Genomic DNA, 17,755 nt, shown 5'->3' with positions numbered 1-17,755 from the left:
TTTCTGCCGTAGTGCAGAAAATAAGGCAAATCATTCTGTGCTTACAATGGCAGTGTTAACCTGTTATTGACCAAACATCTTCTTCACCTTCATTTTTCTTAAGAACATGAACAACAATTTGTCACTTGGCCAACAAAAATTAGACACACTCAGAGTCCTGAAGGGTCTTGGCCCAACACATCGACTGTATACTCTTTTCCACAGATGCTTCCTGACCTGCTGAGTCCCTCCAGCATTTTGTGTGTGTTGCTTTGGATTTCTAGCATCTGCAGAATTTCTTGTGTTTCAGGCGCACACATTTCTCTATCACCTGAAACGCATTCATTTCTCTATTCATTTTTCCATTGTCATTGACCATATTGGTGGTGAGACAATGTCAGTTTTGGAAAGCTGAGCATGAAACCCATCTGTTGGAAATGAGAGTGTTCCCTCCCGAATGCTGTTGAGTTATGTATGTGGAAATGTTTGTGCTCACTTCATAATTTAGCCTTATTTAGAATTCATATCAGTGTAAGTAAGCTTCAGGGATTGCATTATAAAATATGTCTTGCATTTTCCATTGATCTTCCTGCCCCCATTTCAAGTCAAGTCAAGTTTATTGTCATTTCAACCATAAACTGCTGGTACAGTAAAAACGAAACAACGTTCCTGCAGGACCCTGGTGCTACATGAAACAACACAAAACTACACTAGACTATGTGAGGAAGCACAAGGCTACACTACATGAAACAACATAAAAGCTGCGCTAGACTACAGACCTGCACAGGACTACATAAAGTGCACAAAACAGTGCAGGGCAGTACAATAATTAATAAACAAGACAATAGGCAAAGTAGAGGACAGATTACAATATAATAATAAATTATGTGGATGTCGGCCTAGACCCTGATGGCTTGGGGGAATTAAGAACAAGGGGAAGTCAATTAGCTGACTAAAGTTGTTTCGGATTGGTTTGCTCTGACTTCCTCCCACCGTCCAAAGACACACCGGTCATTGGTCATTGTAAATGATCTTGTGATTAGGTTAGGATTAAATCAAGGTCGTTTGGGGTTGCTTGGCGGAGCAGCTTGAAAGGTTGGAAGAGCCTATTCTGTACTGTATCGCTAAAACAAACAAATAAATAATGTGCCTTGTAACATTATGGGGTTCCGAACTCATGATGTGTTATATCATATTTTAGTAGTAGACAATTGTTTAATAACTAGAAGATTCTATAATTTCACATTACGAATAAAGACTATACAGTATTTCTGTATTCATACAGATTTGTATTATCATACAATAATAATACTGTATAGTCATAATATAGCAAGCACATTATCAATATTTTTTTGTTATTACTGCGCCTTTCCATGGACTTAATTTGACATTTCAGAATCAGACTTTAATCGCCAAGTACCTGTGCACATACAAGGAATTTACTTCCGGCAAATGTTGTCTCTCTGCTCATAACAATAATAATGATAAATATAAATGAAAATATAGATTATACATACAAGTAGTGCAATCCAAGTAATAGTTAGCCGACAGTTAACTGGCAGTTAACTGTTCAGCAAAGTGACCGCAGTAGGGAAAAAACTTCTCCAATGCCTGTTAGTCTTAGTCTGGAGGGATCTGAAGCGCCTACCAGACGGAAGCAGTTCAAACAGTCCGTGCGCAGGATGGAAGGGGTCCTTTATGATGTTCCCCGCCCTCTTCTTCAACCTGGAAGAGAACAGGTCCACAATAGAGGGCAGGGAGGCTCCAATGATGCGCTCAGCAGTCCTCACTGTGCGCTGTAGTCTGGTTCTATCCTGCTTGGTGGTGGCTCCAAACCACACAGTGATGGAGGTGCACAGGACAGACTCAATGACTGCAGTGTAGAACTGCAGCAGCAATTCCTGAGGCGGACCATATTTCCTCAAGAGCCGCAGGAAGTACATCCGCTGCTGGGCCTTCTTCAGGATGGAGCTGATATTCTGCTCCCACTTCAGATCCTGAGAGATCTGAGAGATCCTTATTGTTTCTGATTTTTAGGCTGCTTTGAATTTGTTTTCAATCCAAAAAATAAAAAAAAATTAGTCAAGGTCAATATGCATAAACTGTATTTGCAGACCCCAGTGCTTCCAGTACCTTCCAGTGCTCTCAGCTCCTTCCAGCTCAGCAGGAATCCAGCTACTTTGCTACCTTCAGCAAAGATGCCAAGTTGTTTCAACAGGAACCTGAATGAGAGAGATGTTGAGAGGCAAAGTTTTAGCACATGAATTGCAGTTCTTGACCCCAGGCAGGTACAGTCAGGGTTGCCTTTTGTAGTACAAAGTAATAGAGAATTTATGCTCCGAGATTTTGGAAGGTGGTTTGTCCAGAGAGCTGCAAAGCCTACACTTTTATTTATTTCATCATTAAAAACAGCAAGAAATGTCCAGTGTATTTCAGCAAATCCAGGATGCCACTGACTGCATATATACGTCAATGTGAGGATCATTTTGGGTCTAATGAGTGAGCAAATTAATGTTGCAATTGCTTGGTAAACAAGAAGCACAGAATCATTATGAAGCTGCAAAAGGTTCAATAAAATGCGACAAGATTATGTGCAAGATCGACAGGCCTTAGCACTGGATAAAGTCTAGCTAAATCAGAAGCACTTACAACATGCAGTTTTGGTTTTGACCATTGTATTGTTAAATGGTCTTCCTTTTCTTCTTTGCTCTATCAAGACCATCTTCTTCCATGTCTGTTCTAGGTCCTGGAGGCTCACTCACAGCCTTAAGCTTAGAGGCTCCATTCCAACTGAAAGTACTCCACACTCTTGTGCCAGAGTCCCAAAGTGCACCAGTACTTCCACTTCAAACTCATTGTCAACGTTAACTCTGCATAAAATAAACATATACCACCAAAGAAAAAATTCACTATGGTGGCATTTTAGTGCAGTCCTTGGGGTGGGGGGGGGGGTGCTGCACTGTTGAAAAGATTTACTTTAAGATGTTAATCTATGTCACTGCATTATTCTCAGGTGGATGCTTAAAAATAACATGCCACTATTTTTGCAGGAAAGTTATCGATGATGTTCTAGCTAGTATGCATTCCACAATCACTGTCCATTGATGTTTGTGTGATCGTACTGTGTGTCAATTAGTTGTTGCTGTTCCTAATGATGACTACAACAATAATTGGGAGCATTGGATTGGATGTAAATGGAGTCATAGAGTACAGCGGAGAAACAGGCCCTTCAGCCCATCTAGTCCATGCCACAACTATTTAAGCTGCCTACTCCCATCGATCTGCACCAAGACCATACTCCCCATACCACTATTATCCATGTACCTATCCAAGCTTCTCTTAAATGGTGAAATCAAGCTTGCATCCACCACTTGTAGCGGAAGCTCATTCCACTCTCTCATTTACCCTCTCCATACCCCTCGTGATTTTGTATACCTCTATCAAATCTCTCAATCTTTTATGTTCTAAAGAATACAATCCTAACCTGTTCAGTTTTTCCTTATAACTCAGGTGCTCCAACCCTGCAACATTCTTGTAAATTTTCTCCGTACTCTTTCAACCTTGTTTATATCTCTCCTGTAGGTAGGTGACCAAAACTGCACACACTACTCTACATCAGGCTTCACCAATGTCTGATATAATTTCAACATAACATCCCATCTCCTGTACTCAATACATTGATTTATGAAGGCCAATACGCCAAAAGCTTTCTTTACACCCCTATCTATGCACCTTTGATGCCTCTTTCAATTAGTTATAGACCTGTATTCCCAGATTCCTTTGTTTTACCACACTCCTCAGTGCCCTACTGTTCACTGTGTAAGACCTACCCTAGTTGGTGCTACCAAAGTGCAAAACCTTGCACTTCTCTGCATTAAATTCCATCTGCCATTTTTTCCAGCCAATGCAGAAACCTCTGGAAGCCCATGAGATCCTTCCTCACTGTCCACTATACCCCCAATATTGGTGTCATCAGCAAACTTGTTGATGCAGTTAAACACATTATCATCCAGATCATTGATATAGACGACAAACGACAAAAGACCCAGCACCAGTCGCTGTGGCACACCACTAGTCACAAGTTCCCTGTCAGAGAGGCAACCATCTATCACCACTCTCTGGCTTCTCCCACAAAGCCAATGTCTAATCCAGTTTACTACCTCATCCTGAATACCATGCAACTGGACTTTCTTGACCGGCCTCCCATGTGGGACTTTGTCAAATGCCTTATTAAGGTCCATGTAGACAATATCCACTGCCTTGCTTTATTCCACTTTTTGGGAACTTCCTTGCAAAACTTTATAAGATTGGTTAAACATGATATACCAATAACAAAGCCAAGGTGACTATCTTTAATCAGTCCAAATTCTTACATATATATCCAGTCCCTTTAGCCCGTTTATATCAGTTTGTGGTGTTCTGAGACATGTCTTTCATTTTTACCAATAATTTATAGAAGTGGAATGCTCCAAATAAAGAGGAATTAAGTGATTAGAAAATAATTTTATTCACAGAATAATGAAAATACAAGATTGCCCATTGCCTCTGGAAGGACTGTGCTAATGATAGCTTCTCTTACTGCAGTCTTTAATAGGATTCATGCAAAGAACATCTTGCCTGGTGAATGAATTATGAGCTTTAGGAAAGAGGGTAAAATATTTCCTTCTGTGTAACAACACAACTACTTACTCTCCTTGAAGAAAAGAGACTGAATAAATCCAATAAATAGTTTGGCAAGTTGTACCTTGCCCCCCCCCCCTTCCTTGATCTATTAAGAATGTTAATCTCATGAAAACCAATTATCAGGTAGTACACAAAAAGGGACACAGGTTGACTGGTAAAATTATCTTGCAGATTAATATGTCTTGTTTGTACATTGTATGATGGATTAATTTAGCCCATGAGAAGGGCACTGTCAAATGTCATTGTCCAAGCTGATAATGTAAAATTTAAACATTCTCAGAACATCCATATAGAAATCTGCTGATTAACTTATTTAAGTGCTGTAATCTACCCCTCAGATCTACTGTGATACTCTAGTTATTTTGCCCAACACCCTTTGTAAACCTAATGTTTCTTTGCAACATCCAGAACTGAACACTGTTCAACTACTATCTTCTAACCACTATATTGTATAAGCGAAGCAAAATTATGTTCCATTTATGTTCCACTGCAGTGATTGTAAAGGTTTACAGTCTGCTTGCCTTTAGATTTTTTTTACCTGACTGCTGCATTTAAGATTGTCATTGCATACATTTTATTTTAGGTCACCTTCTTTTGCGAATGTGAGGAGGGACACATTGGGCTATTCTGTGAAGAATTGGATGGTTGTCACAACATCCAGTGCCTGAACAATGGCACATGTTTGGACATTAAGGAGGGAAACAACTTGAAGAACTTCACCTGTGTCTGCCCACCAGGTAGGCATAATTAGCTTTGATCTTCAGGGTACCAATTAAACTTCAGTGAAACACAAAACCAAATACAGATCTTATGAGGGGTGATTGATAAGTCTGTGGCCTAAGGTAAAAGGAGGCAATTTTAGAAAACCTAGCACACTTATTTTTCAACATTATTAGTCCCCTCCTACAAACTTCAAACTTTCTGCATAATCACTCAAAGAGTTGTACTGCATATGCTTGTAACGAGAGCTGTATAACTCATCTCCTTCTACCTTGGGCCACAAACTTATCAATCACCCATCTGTGGACACTTTCTGGAGGTCCAAGATCCGTATGCTCCATGACCACTGGACTAAGTGTGTAAGTGTAGGAGGGGACTATGTTGAAAAAATGTGCTAGGTTTTCTAAAATTGACTCCTTCTACCTTAGGCCACGAACATATCAATCACGCCCAGTATTTTTGAAACTCAATGTATCACCTGTGTTTTCTTCCTTATTTGTTCATTGAATGTGGGAACAGCTGAAAAGGCAACCACTTATTAGCCATACCTAATTAACTGTGAATTCAGTGACATGTTGGGTTGTCTCAAAGCACAGCCCTCGATTTAGGGCTGGAGATATAAACAGACTAAACAATAGGCTCATTTGTTCGTTATGTGCCATGTTGTATGACATGCACAATTATGGTCTTTCCGTGACCATAATTGTCCTTGGAAAATTTTTCTGCAGAGGTGGTTTGCCATTGCCTTCTTCTGGGCAGTGTCTTTACAAGACGGGTGACCTCAGCCATTATCAAAACCCTTCAGAGATTGAAGTCATAGTAACAAGATGGGGGAGCGGAGGGGAGAGGAAGGACAGGACATAGAACAGTGTAGCACTGCTCTTTAGGACTTGAAACACTGCCATCTTGTGCAGTGTGTTAAATCGATAGGACATCATTAAAAGCTGCACCATTCTTCTGAAAATATCCATTAGTGTCACTACAGTGCAGTAAAACAGAGAATCTTCATCGGAGAGCTGGTCTTTGCATCAGTCAAAGCCACTGGGAAAAGATTGTGCTGAGATTATAAATAGATGACAGTGAAATATAATTGGATGAGCATCAATTAAACAGCCTACTATGATGTTAGGAAGATATATCAAATGAAGGGTAAATATTGGAAAATATTTCAATGTAAAATTCTTATGGAAGGAATTTGCTACATTCATCATTGCAAGAAATCTCTCAAAGTGTAAAAGAGACAGTTAAGTCCTAAGGTTGGTAAGTTATGTTTCTATATTAACAGATACCCGACGTGGCTCTTTCTTGGTTTGTAAAGGTACTTCAGTAGCTTCTCACAGAAACAGGCCCTTCAGCCCATCATGTCTGTGCCAACCACCAAGTACTTAGTTACACTCATTCATTTACCAACTTCTGTGCACAAGCAATTCAAGTGTTCCTCTAGATACACCCTGAACATTGTGAGAGTACCTGCCTTCACTTGCTGCTCGACAGGGCCTGTTTCGTGCTGAAGTTTATTACCATTACTCAGTGTGAGCTGCAAGTTTTTTCTCTATCCACAAGCCTGAGGCATAATGATAAACATAGGTTGGGCACAACCACGGGGAACGTCACTTCATTCTTCCGTTCTGCTAAGAATATTCTATCATTCTCTCCACTTTCTGGCATTTACTCTCAGCCGATTGAATGGGTAGTTGAAGGAAAGTAGTTTGCACAGCTTTGGGTAAATAGTGGGGAATGGGGCCAACCTGACCCCATTACTGGTAGAGCTGGGATTTGTGATCATTAGAAGAAAACTCCAGTGGTTAGAGCAGGCATGGGCAAACTACGGCCCGCGGGCCATATGCGGCCCGTTAAGCTTTTTAATCCGGCCCGCAGAACTTGATGAAATTATATTAATAAACCTTGTTAACGTTTTTTCCCCGCAATTCTGGCATTTTCCCAATAGATGACGCACTCTATATACATTGACCTTTGTTGAGGTGCAGCGTATTACTCCACATTTGCGCTTTACTCTTTGTTCGGCTCGACCTATTTGTGTGAACAGGCGTTCAGCGTCATGAACATCAACAAAGCCAGCCACAGATCCAAGTTAACTGACCAACACCTCAGATCCATCCTGAGAATCGCCACAACAAAACTAAACCCAGACTTTGATGCTCTGGCTAAAAAGGGAGACCAACAACACTGTTCACACTGAAATTAAAAATAAGTTTCTTCGTTGTGTTATGTAAAAAATGCATTTGAAAATATTTTTTTCAATAAGCCTTACATGTTACATGTCATTTCTGTTAAGTGATGGACATGAGTAGTGCGCAGGTGCATGTATGTTCTCAAAATAAAAAATGCGCTCCAGATCAAATAACGTGCTCCGCATACTAGCGCGCTGTCATTGTTCTGTCTTTGTTCTGGTCGTTGTTGAGTTTTGGCATGGGGGACAATTGAATAAGAAGGAGCAGGACAAGTAGACCTGCATCTCCTACCGTTTTTGAAATAAAGACAGTCAGGAGGAGAGTGATGATGATAATATTTTGAAGGATAACAAAATTTTCAGTGCTTTAAAATAATAACTGTTACTATTTAAAAAAGCTGTATTTTATTCATTTAATTTTCAGTGTTTTAAAAGTCATTTCAATAAATAGCTAAATACCATGGGACTTCAAAGACAGGTATTTTGTTGTAATGCATTTGTTCATTTTCAATTGAAATTAAAGCACATGTTTTCTACATATCCCATGATATTTTATTTTCTCTTATGAGGTGTATTACCAAAACACTCCGTCCATCTGCTCCTGGTCCTGCCCCCCTGTCAAATTTTAGAACCCTTTGTGGCCCACAAGTCAAAAAGTTTGCCCACCCCTGGGTTAGAGTCATCGCTTCCACGGTAGTTTGTCAGGATAATATCCTGGAATCGCACGTTAAAGATTAAAGGTCACAATTTGCTTTATTTGTCACAGTACATTGAAACATCCAATGAAATGCATCATTTGCATCAGATCAAACCAGATGGGATTGTGCTAGGTGCCCACACTTCAGGCACCAAACTAGAATGCACACAACTCACTAGCCCTAACTGTACATCTTGTTATGTGGGACAAAACCCACATGGCCACAGGGAGAACATACAAATTCCTTACAGAGAGTGGCAGGAATTGAATCCCGATCTTACAGTTAGTGCAGTGAAGTGTTACACTAATTGCTACACTACCATGCCGCCATTTTCCACTGGTTCACCACCATAAAGTCAGAGGTGGAACGTACATTGATGATGAAATAATGTTAGATTCCATGGAAAATACTAGAGAAATATCAGAAAATATTAGAGAAACCATTTATTTGTTTAGAAATATTGGCCTTTCTGTCCCAATGAGCTGCGCCATCCAGCAACCCAGCCCATTAACCCTGGCTTAATCACAGAACAATTTACAATGACCAATTAACCGACTAACCAACATGTCTGTGGGCTGTGGGAAGAAACCAGAGCACCTGGAGGAAACCCATGCACTCATGGGAAGAGCGTACAGACTTTCTCACAGATGATGTTGGAATTGAACTCCAAACACTGATCGCACTAATTGCTATGCTACTCTGATGCCCTAATAACTTAATTAAGCTGTTTAGTAAAATTGAGATCAATTTAGATTATAAACTGAATAGATTTTTATTTAGTTATTGTTCACAAAAATTATAGAATGATTACAACACAGAAGGAGGCCATTTGGCCCTTTGGGTCCATAATGGTTTTACTATATATATCAACAATCCCACTAACACCTCCCCCATCCACTGCAGTAGATCTGCTAATTCTTTCCCAGACAAGAGAAAATCTGCAGATGCCGGAAATCCAAGCAACACACACAAAATGCTGGAGCAACTCAGCAGGCCAGGCAGCATCTATGACAAAGAGTACAGTCGACATTTTGGGCCACGACCCCTCATCAGTTGTGATGAAGGATCTTGGGCCCGAAACATTAACTGTACTCTTTTCCATAGATGCTGCCTGTCCTGCTGAGTTCCTCCAGCATTTTGTGTGTGTAGCTAATTCTTTCTTTCCAAATATTTATCCAGCATTCATTTCAACACAGAGCTATCTCCCAAAATAATGTGCTATCAGTTATCTGGAAATGTAAGTAATAACAGAAGTAAATTGTCCATAATGTCAGGTGAGATAATGGTCAAAGTTAAATGACAGGATAAACAGTTTTAGTGACGTTGCTTGAGTTATAATGTTGGCCATGTAAATAGTTGTTTTCCTGACAAGGAATAACTACTAAAAAGAAAATTCTTTTCTGTTGTGAGAGGTAGTTATGTTCTATTTTCTGTGTTACCAGGTTACACAGGGGAACAGTGCCAGACTCAGATTGATCATTGTGTCTCTGAGCCCTGTGAAAATGGAGCTACCTGCATGAGCAGAGAAACAAACTACAGCTGCCTCTGTCTAGAAGGTAAGTTTCCAACAGGAGCAGCACATCTAATATCCCTCAATGGCGTATTTGGGTGCCAAAGACCCAAGGTGGACTGCCCTGGGGTTGAGTGGGTGGCTGGGAAGGAGGAAAGCAGTATGTTGTAGTGTCCTGCTGAACATGGTAGGTCTGCTACGTTGGCGTCAAACGTGTGGTGATATTTGCGCGCTGTCCCCAGCACGTCCTTGTGTTGTGCTGGTTGTTAACGCAAGCCTGCATTTCTCTGTACATGTGAGAAATAAATAAATCTGAATCTGAGAAACCCTCCCTATCTCTAGGTACTCTGCCAAAATGTATTCTCAAGCATACATGAAATTTCATTCGAGTCCGAGTGAAAAGATTTTGAAAACCTCAAAAAATAGATATTGGAAATCTGAAGTCAAAGAGAAAATGCTGGAAGTACTTCACAAGTTAGGCAGCAACTGTGTGGAGAGATATAGAGATAAGTTTCAGTCCCTTCATCAGGACTGGGAAGCAGAGATAAGAAGAAACTATAAGCAGTCTGATTTTCTCCTCACTTTCTCTCTGGAAAATGAAGGATATACTCAGCCTACCAGACATGAATTCTTGCTCTGCATTCAGCAATCCTAGATTCTTCACTGTCTACATGTGCCCATTCCTCATTAACCAGGTTTACAGTGTATTCTCGTGTAGTCTCCATTTCCCCCTATCAGAGGCATTCCCTCTCTCCACCCCCTCTTATTGCCTTCCACTTCTGATGAAGAGTTTTTGACCTGAAAGGTTAATCCTATTCCTCTTCCCCCAGACCAGGCCTGGCCTACTTAGTTTTTTTTCCCCAATATGTTCCGTGCTTGTTATTTTAGTCATCGGTAGTAGGCATCTTAAAGAGAATGGTTAGCGCCTCTGGAAGAATCAAACTCCAATGGAATGGGAGGGCCCTGGGCCCTTACAATCCATGCCGGCTCTTTAGAGCGCAGATTTTGCATTCCCATTCCAATCAGTTTCTTTCCCCTGAACTCTGCTTTTTTTTTACCTTATCAAAAGCCATGATTCAATCTGCTTGGGTTGTTTAGCAAGCAAGGACACCTGCTTTGGAACTGTAAGTCATTCAATTGTTTCAGTCATTTGGGATCAGAACTCTTCATCATGAAATACTTTCAAAATGCTGTCAGGGGTGCCGCAAATACCAGGTACTAATGATCAAATACTCTAGCAGTGTTGGCTGAAGAATGATTGTAGGTCAGAATCTGAGGAAAGCTCTTCTGGCTGCTTAAGTTTTATATTTCTAAAGAAAATGGTGTTGATTTTTGAGAACTTCCTTAATAAGAATAGGAATTCACAGTGAGAGGCAGGGAATAAGATTTGATAAAGATGATGAGGTAAATCAAATGGAAGAATGCATTGAATAAGTGTGTGACTCAGAGGGAAAGAGACAGGGTTCGTGACAGAAATAATAATAGAAGAAAGGTAGAAGAGTTTGGCAGTTGGTGAGTAAATTAAGCAAATGCAGCCCATATAAAAGAGCTAGCACTTGTTTTGGATGATTTCCAGGGAAATCTGAATATTAACCTAAACCAATATTTTTCAGGCTATTTTTCAGGTAAAACCAATATTTTTACTTACTAACTCCTTCCAGGAATATCACATGGAACATTATCTAAACTTTGCCACCCTTTAGTGTAGTGGTATCTGTGCTGAGTTGAGTGTCGAACTAGCAACTCAGCTTCATATATATTTTAAAAAATCAGACAAAAAATGCTAAAGAAATGGCAAGATTTCTGCCCAATGCCCCACAAGGCACAGAAAGGAACACAAAAACAAAATCTGAACTACAGATGTGCTTGAGATACATTTTCTCTCATACTCCCGTATCTAATACAGTTTGATGACTTGCATCAAATGGTAAAGAGATGGAGATAACCTTAGAAACAAATTGGAAAGAAACAAGAGAGGTTATATATCATGCACAATGGTGTAGGATATTAAAATACATAATTACTATCTTTGCACTCTTGACTAAACTAACTTTCTATAGATTTATTTAACACATTTACTGAGAGTGCAACAAAATACTACATTTCCCACCTGCCTTGTCTATCTATCAATCTAGCCCTTAATTTCATCGTTTTTCTTTAGAAATCCACAGTCAAACCAAAAACTGTTACTTATTTTGATTGACTTTTGGATTCCTGAAAAGAATCTTTGAGGAAATCTAAGCATAAGAGATTCTGCAGATGCTGGAAATCTTAAGCAACACACACACACATAATGCGGGAGGAACTCAGCAAGCCATGCTGCATCTATGGAGGTGAATAAACAGTAGAGATTACGGCCAGAGACCTTAATGAATCCTAATTCAGTCCCAGTGAATGGTCTCAGCCCATAACGTCAACTGTTTATTCCCCTCCATAAATGCTGCCTGGCTTTCTGAGTTCCTCCAGTATTTTCTGTGTGTTGCTTGAGGAAATCTAAACATTTTAATCTATAATCAGACAGATGTTTCAAATCTGTTTCTTGACCTTATACATCTAGTATGGAGCTATAATTTTTAGGCTTTAATTTGCAACAAGGCAACATCTGGCCCCATTGACCAGCACCAGCTGAGCAACGTCAGTCTGTAATTGTTACCCAGTAATTGTAAATCGATGGTAATTACTTGCATTTGATTGATGTAAGATTGGGAAAAGCAACATCTCCTTTCAAAAGAAGTACACATCACACCAAATCAGAAAGCAAGCAAACAAATACACAAATCCTGAAAGACAATTGATTAAAATAACATATGTCCTGAGTATGTTAAAACGGTGAAGCTGCATTATTCTTCAACGTCTGAATTCATTTATTCCCTGCTACCTCTTTAGACACTAAGTTCCTGATCTCAGAGGTTCTGTATGTACAGATCATTATCTTCAGGAGGCTCAAGGCCAGCCTATGACTAAGCCTTGGTTTTCATTAATGTTATTTTAGTGGGCAGCTCATCACAGATCCTATAGATTTTGAATCAAATATTCTGCCCTATATATCAAGTTCAACTTCGAGTTTAGTTGTCATTCAACCATATAAATATATACAGCTAAACAAAACAGCATTCCTCCAGGACCAAGATACATACAGGCACTCACAACACTCAACACATATAGTTACAACAGCACGTATAGTCACAAAAACAATATTGCCACAGATCCCTGAGTGATATGGGCTGAAGATTGATGGTGCATGGGATGTAAAGCATGGAGCAGTTCTGTTGGGTCAACCGTAGATGAAGATCTCGCATTTGCACCATTTGTTGGACACGCAGAGACCACTTCAACCAAATGTGCCACTAACTTACCAGAAGCCTGGTTACGTATAAGGGAACTATCACCTGTTCTGGACACTTGAGATCCTGCAGATGCTGGAAATCTTGGTTAACACACACAAAACATTGGAGGGACTCGGCAGGTCAGGCAGCATTCCTGATGAAAGTTCTCGGTTTGAAATGTCGACTGCTAATTTCCCTCCAGGGATGCTGCTGACATGCTGAGTTCCTTCGACCCCAACCTGAACATTCTTGGAATGTGGAAGGAAACCAGAGCACCTGGAGGAAACCCACTTGGTCATGAAGAGAACATACAAACTCGTTACAGACAGCAGCAGGAGTCAAACCCCTATCGATGATTGCTGGCACTATAAAGTGTTGTGCCAACTGCTGTGCTACTGTGCCACCCAGCCAGAACTGACTCCTGACTTTATCTGAAAAATAGAAAGCTATTCTTGAAGTATCATGGCCAAACACTTTGTGTCCATCACTGCTCCTTGAGTCCCTTATCTACTCTCTGGCCTTTGTGCAATGTTGTTAGATGTAAGAAGAGTAGTGTAATTTCATATTTGGTTGGGAAAGGTATTTTATTATTTATTTACTATGTTTAAATTGTATTCTCTAAGTCAAAATTATAAAATACTTACTATAAATACTGGTTGAGTTAACTTACATTTTCCACTACAAATCAGTCCTTGCAAGCCTGAAGTCTAATAGCTGCATCTGACACAAATGTTTGCTAGATCATCCAAATAAATTTCATGCATCAGTAAGGACAGATACTTGCAATGTTTATAATGGATCCCCCTGGACTTTATAACATCTGGGCCCAATTTTTAATAATTTATATAAAATCCATTTCTAACTCACGATCCACAGAAGGGCTATTCATTCAATATTAGAACCTGAAAGTATGTGATATGAAGAATAATGAAATAAGAAGCAGTAAGTAATCCCGCTTCTTGTCACTTTAATGATTGAAGGGAGCAAAATTTAAGCAATTTGCAAATTGCAACTAAATTCCAATTTTGAATTGCACTCAGAATAAGAGCTTGTATTTACATAAGGCCCTCTGTGAGGGCATGCCCATCCCAATAACTTTAGAAACATAGAAAACCTACAGCATAATCCAGGCCCTTCGGCCCACAAAGTTGTGCCGAACATTTCCCTTCCTTAGAAATTACTAGGCTTACCCATAGCCCTCTATTTTTCCAAGCTCCACGTACTTATCTAGAAGTCTCTTAGAAGACCCTATTGTATCCGCCTCCACCACCTTTGCTGGCAGCCCATTCCACGCACTCCCACTCCCTGAGTAAAAAACTTACCCCTGACTTCACCTCTACACTTAATCCCCAGCACTTTAAACCTGTGTCCTCTTGCAGCAACCAAAATCTACAGGTTACTTCTGAAATTTTGACTTCATGAGTATATAAAGAAGCAGTGAAGAGTAAGCCCTCTCAAATAGCATAGAACAGAAGAGCCAGAACAATTTTTGAATCTGATATTAGCAGAGTGATAAAAAATTCTCTGAGAGTAAAGCACTGGGCATTTTGTGCATGTCTGACAGTGCACTTTTGAAGCAATGGGCAATTTCAGTTGTTTGTTTTTTTTTAAATGCTTTTGAAGTAATTCTTTCAGTGTGCAATTGAAATCCAAAATCATAACTAATTTGGCCAGTGTCTTCAGAACATAGAGTCATAGAGCATGGAAATAAGCCCCTCAGCTTGTCTGGTCCAAATCGACCAAGACACCTATCTAAGTTAGTCCCACTTGCCTGCATTCAGCTCATATCTCTCGTTACCTTTCCTATCCACACCCCTGAACAAAATGAGCTTTAAAGTTATTAGTGTACCTGCCTCAACCACTTCTAAGGGCAGCTCATTCCATACCGTATACAGACTAATCTGGATGAAGAAGTTGCCCCTCACATTTCTACTGTTTCTCCCCCTCAGCTTAAACCTATGCCCTCTACTTCTTCATTCCCCAACCCTAAAAAGAAGACAATGGTCTATTATCCTACTGAAGCCACCCATAATTTGATACATCTCTCTACAAGAAGTATTCTCATGCTTGCTTCACTCTCCAACCATTCTAACCTGCTCAACCTCTCATTCTCAGTCTCCTGAGTCCTGGCAATCTCTTGTGCAATCTTTCCAGCTTAATAGCATCTCCTACAGCAGGTGACCAAAACCAAATAAAATATTCCAAATGCAACTTCACCAGTCTCTTGAACATGGATAGCCCTATTTTATTAAACCATATTAGCTTTGGTTACTAGGTCAGTCTTCACTATGGAAGATTCCAGCAGGTTCCAGAAATTGGAGAGCATCAGGGGGCAGAAGTGAGCTATTACTAAAAAAGTGCTTGGGAAACTGAAAGATCTGAAAGTAAGTCATCTGGAGCAGATGGACCCCCCCCCCCCATGGTTCTGAAAGAGGTAGCTGAAGAGATTATAGAGGCATGAGTGAACAGAAGTGTGGAGGGTGTGAAGTGAGCACTTGTATGGGGTTCTAGATAGGTTTGTCCAATTGAGGCAAAGAAAGGACAGCAGGGTGAAGGAAGCATTGCTGACAAGAGATATGGAATATCTAGCAAGAGGAAGAAAGAAGCGAATTTAAGGTTTAGGAAGCAAGGATTAGACCAGGCTCTAGAGCATTACAAGGTAGCCAGAAAGAATAAGGTTTTATGGTACTTGGAGAAACATGATAAAGTAGGCCAAAGTCAACATGGTTTCCTTAAGGGGAATTCTTTCCTGAAAAAATCTGTTGGAAATCTTTGAGGAAATAGCAGGTAGGACAAACATAGGTGAGGCAGTGGATGTTGTTAACTTGGATTTTCAGAAGGCCTTTGACAAGATGCCACAGATGAGGCTGCTAAATAAGTTAAGAGCCCGTAGTATTACAGGGAAGATATTGGGGTGGATAGAAGGTTGACTGACTGGCATAAAGCAAAAAATGGGAGTAAAGGAGGCCTTTTCTGGTTGGTTGCTAGTGACTAGTGGTATTCCACAGGGGTTCATGTTGGGACCCCTTCTTTTCACAATATATCAATGATATGGATGACAGAATTGTTGACTTTGCTGCCAAATTTGCCAATGATATAAAATTATGAGGAGTGGCAGGTAGTGTTGAGGAAGCAGAGAATCTGCAGGGAGATTTGGGCAGATTAGGAAAATGGGTGAAGAAGTGGCAAGTGGAATACAGTGTAGGTAAGTGTATGGACATGCACTTTGGCATAAAGGTATAAACTATTTTCTAAACAGGCAGAAAATTCAAAAGTCAGAGATGCAAAAGGTCTTGGGAGTCCTTGTGCAGGATTCCCTAAGGATTAACTTGTAGATTGAGTTGGCAGTAAGGAAGTAATTTATAATTATTATCTTTTCATTTTGTATTTGCACAGCTTGCTGTCTTTTGCAAACTGGTTATTTTCCCATCCAGCTGGGTGCAGGTTTTCACTGATTCTATTGTGTTTTACTGTATTGCTGTGAATGCCTGCAGGAAAATGAATCTCAGAGTTGTATATGGTAACATGTATGTACTTTGATATTAAATTTATTTGAACTTTGTTACTGACAATGGAAGGGTTAATGTATGAGGAGAGTTTAATGAATCTGGGCCTGTACTCTCTGAGTTTTAGGAAAAATGAGGGAGATCTCATTGAAATTTATCAAATATTGAAAGGTCCTGATAGGGAGGGCATGGAGAGGATGTTTCCAATCGTGTGAGTCCAAGACTAGAAGGCACAGCTCACAGAATAGAGAGATGTTCATCTACATCAGCGATGAGTAGGAATTTCTTGAGCCAGAGGCTGGGGAATCTGTGGATTGCTGTGCCACAGGCTGCTGAGGAGGGCAAGTCATTAAAAGTGCACTTTGATAGATTCTTGATTTGCAAGGGTATCGAATGTTACAGGGAGAAATCAGAATAGGGTTGAGAGGGAAAATTAATCAGCCATGATTGAATGGCGGAGCTGATCAGTGCGCTGAATGGCCAATTCTGTCCCTGTGACTTATGGTCAATTAGTGAATTCTGCTCCATTAAGGCAGCACTCTGAAGCTGGCTAGCTGAAAAATCTATTCAGGAAAAGGGGAAGTGTGAAAACAGTAAGTGGAAGATGTGTTAACTTGAATTGAGCTAACAAAGTTTGGGGAAGTATGGGAGATGTAATGTTACATTTTTGAAGTGGTTTTGCAAATGTAGTGGCACAAACTCACTTTCAGAGATGTCAAGTAATGAGTCTGAAAAAAAGTCCTTGTCTAACTGAGCAGCCATTAATTGTACACAAAACATCTGTTCATCTCATTATTTCACACTTCACTAAGATACAGCTACAGCAATTTAGGAATGCAGGTACCAAAAAGTGGTCAAATAATTCTGTAATCACGATGAAGAAAACCCATTTTGAAATTGGGACCTGGATGTGTGTTTCTGTCTGATAACGTAATGTTTCAGTCGCTGTTTCACCAGTCCTTTAATAGGATTGTGCAGCATTCAAGCAGATTAAGTCTTTTTTTTCATTTAACAAATTTGTTTCAGTTATCAAGATGGCTTGGTAATTGGATTCTTTATAAGTTGCAGAACTGCAGAAACTGAATTATGGATTATCTAGACATAGACACAAAGAAATGTGAGAGATTAAACGCAACAGTAAG

The 17,755-nt window shown here is 40.0% G+C and overlaps 1 protein-coding gene across 1 annotated transcript in view; it reads left to right on the top strand.

Moving 5' to 3' along the window:
- The window catches only part of dner (delta/notch-like EGF repeat containing), a 303,208-nt gene that overhangs the window by 243,099 nt on the left and 42,354 nt on the right, over nucleotides 1-17,755 (top strand). Inside the window, exons 6-7 of the mRNA XM_059993998.1 lie at nucleotides 5,246-5,399; nucleotides 9,714-9,827. Of these exons, the coding sequence (XP_059849981.1) occupies nucleotides 5,246-5,399; nucleotides 9,714-9,827 (268 nt within the window). The remainder of the gene's footprint in view (nucleotides 1-5,245; nucleotides 5,400-9,713; nucleotides 9,828-17,755) is intronic.

Source organism: Hypanus sabinus, chromosome 2 (genome assembly GCF_030144855.1).
Source record: "Hypanus sabinus isolate sHypSab1 chromosome 2, sHypSab1.hap1, whole genome shotgun sequence".
NCBI lineage: Eukaryota > Metazoa > Chordata > Chondrichthyes > Myliobatiformes > Dasyatidae > Hypanus > Hypanus sabinus.
The sequence above is the reverse complement of the archived record's forward strand: the minus strand, read 5'-3'. Positions and strand labels throughout refer to the sequence as shown.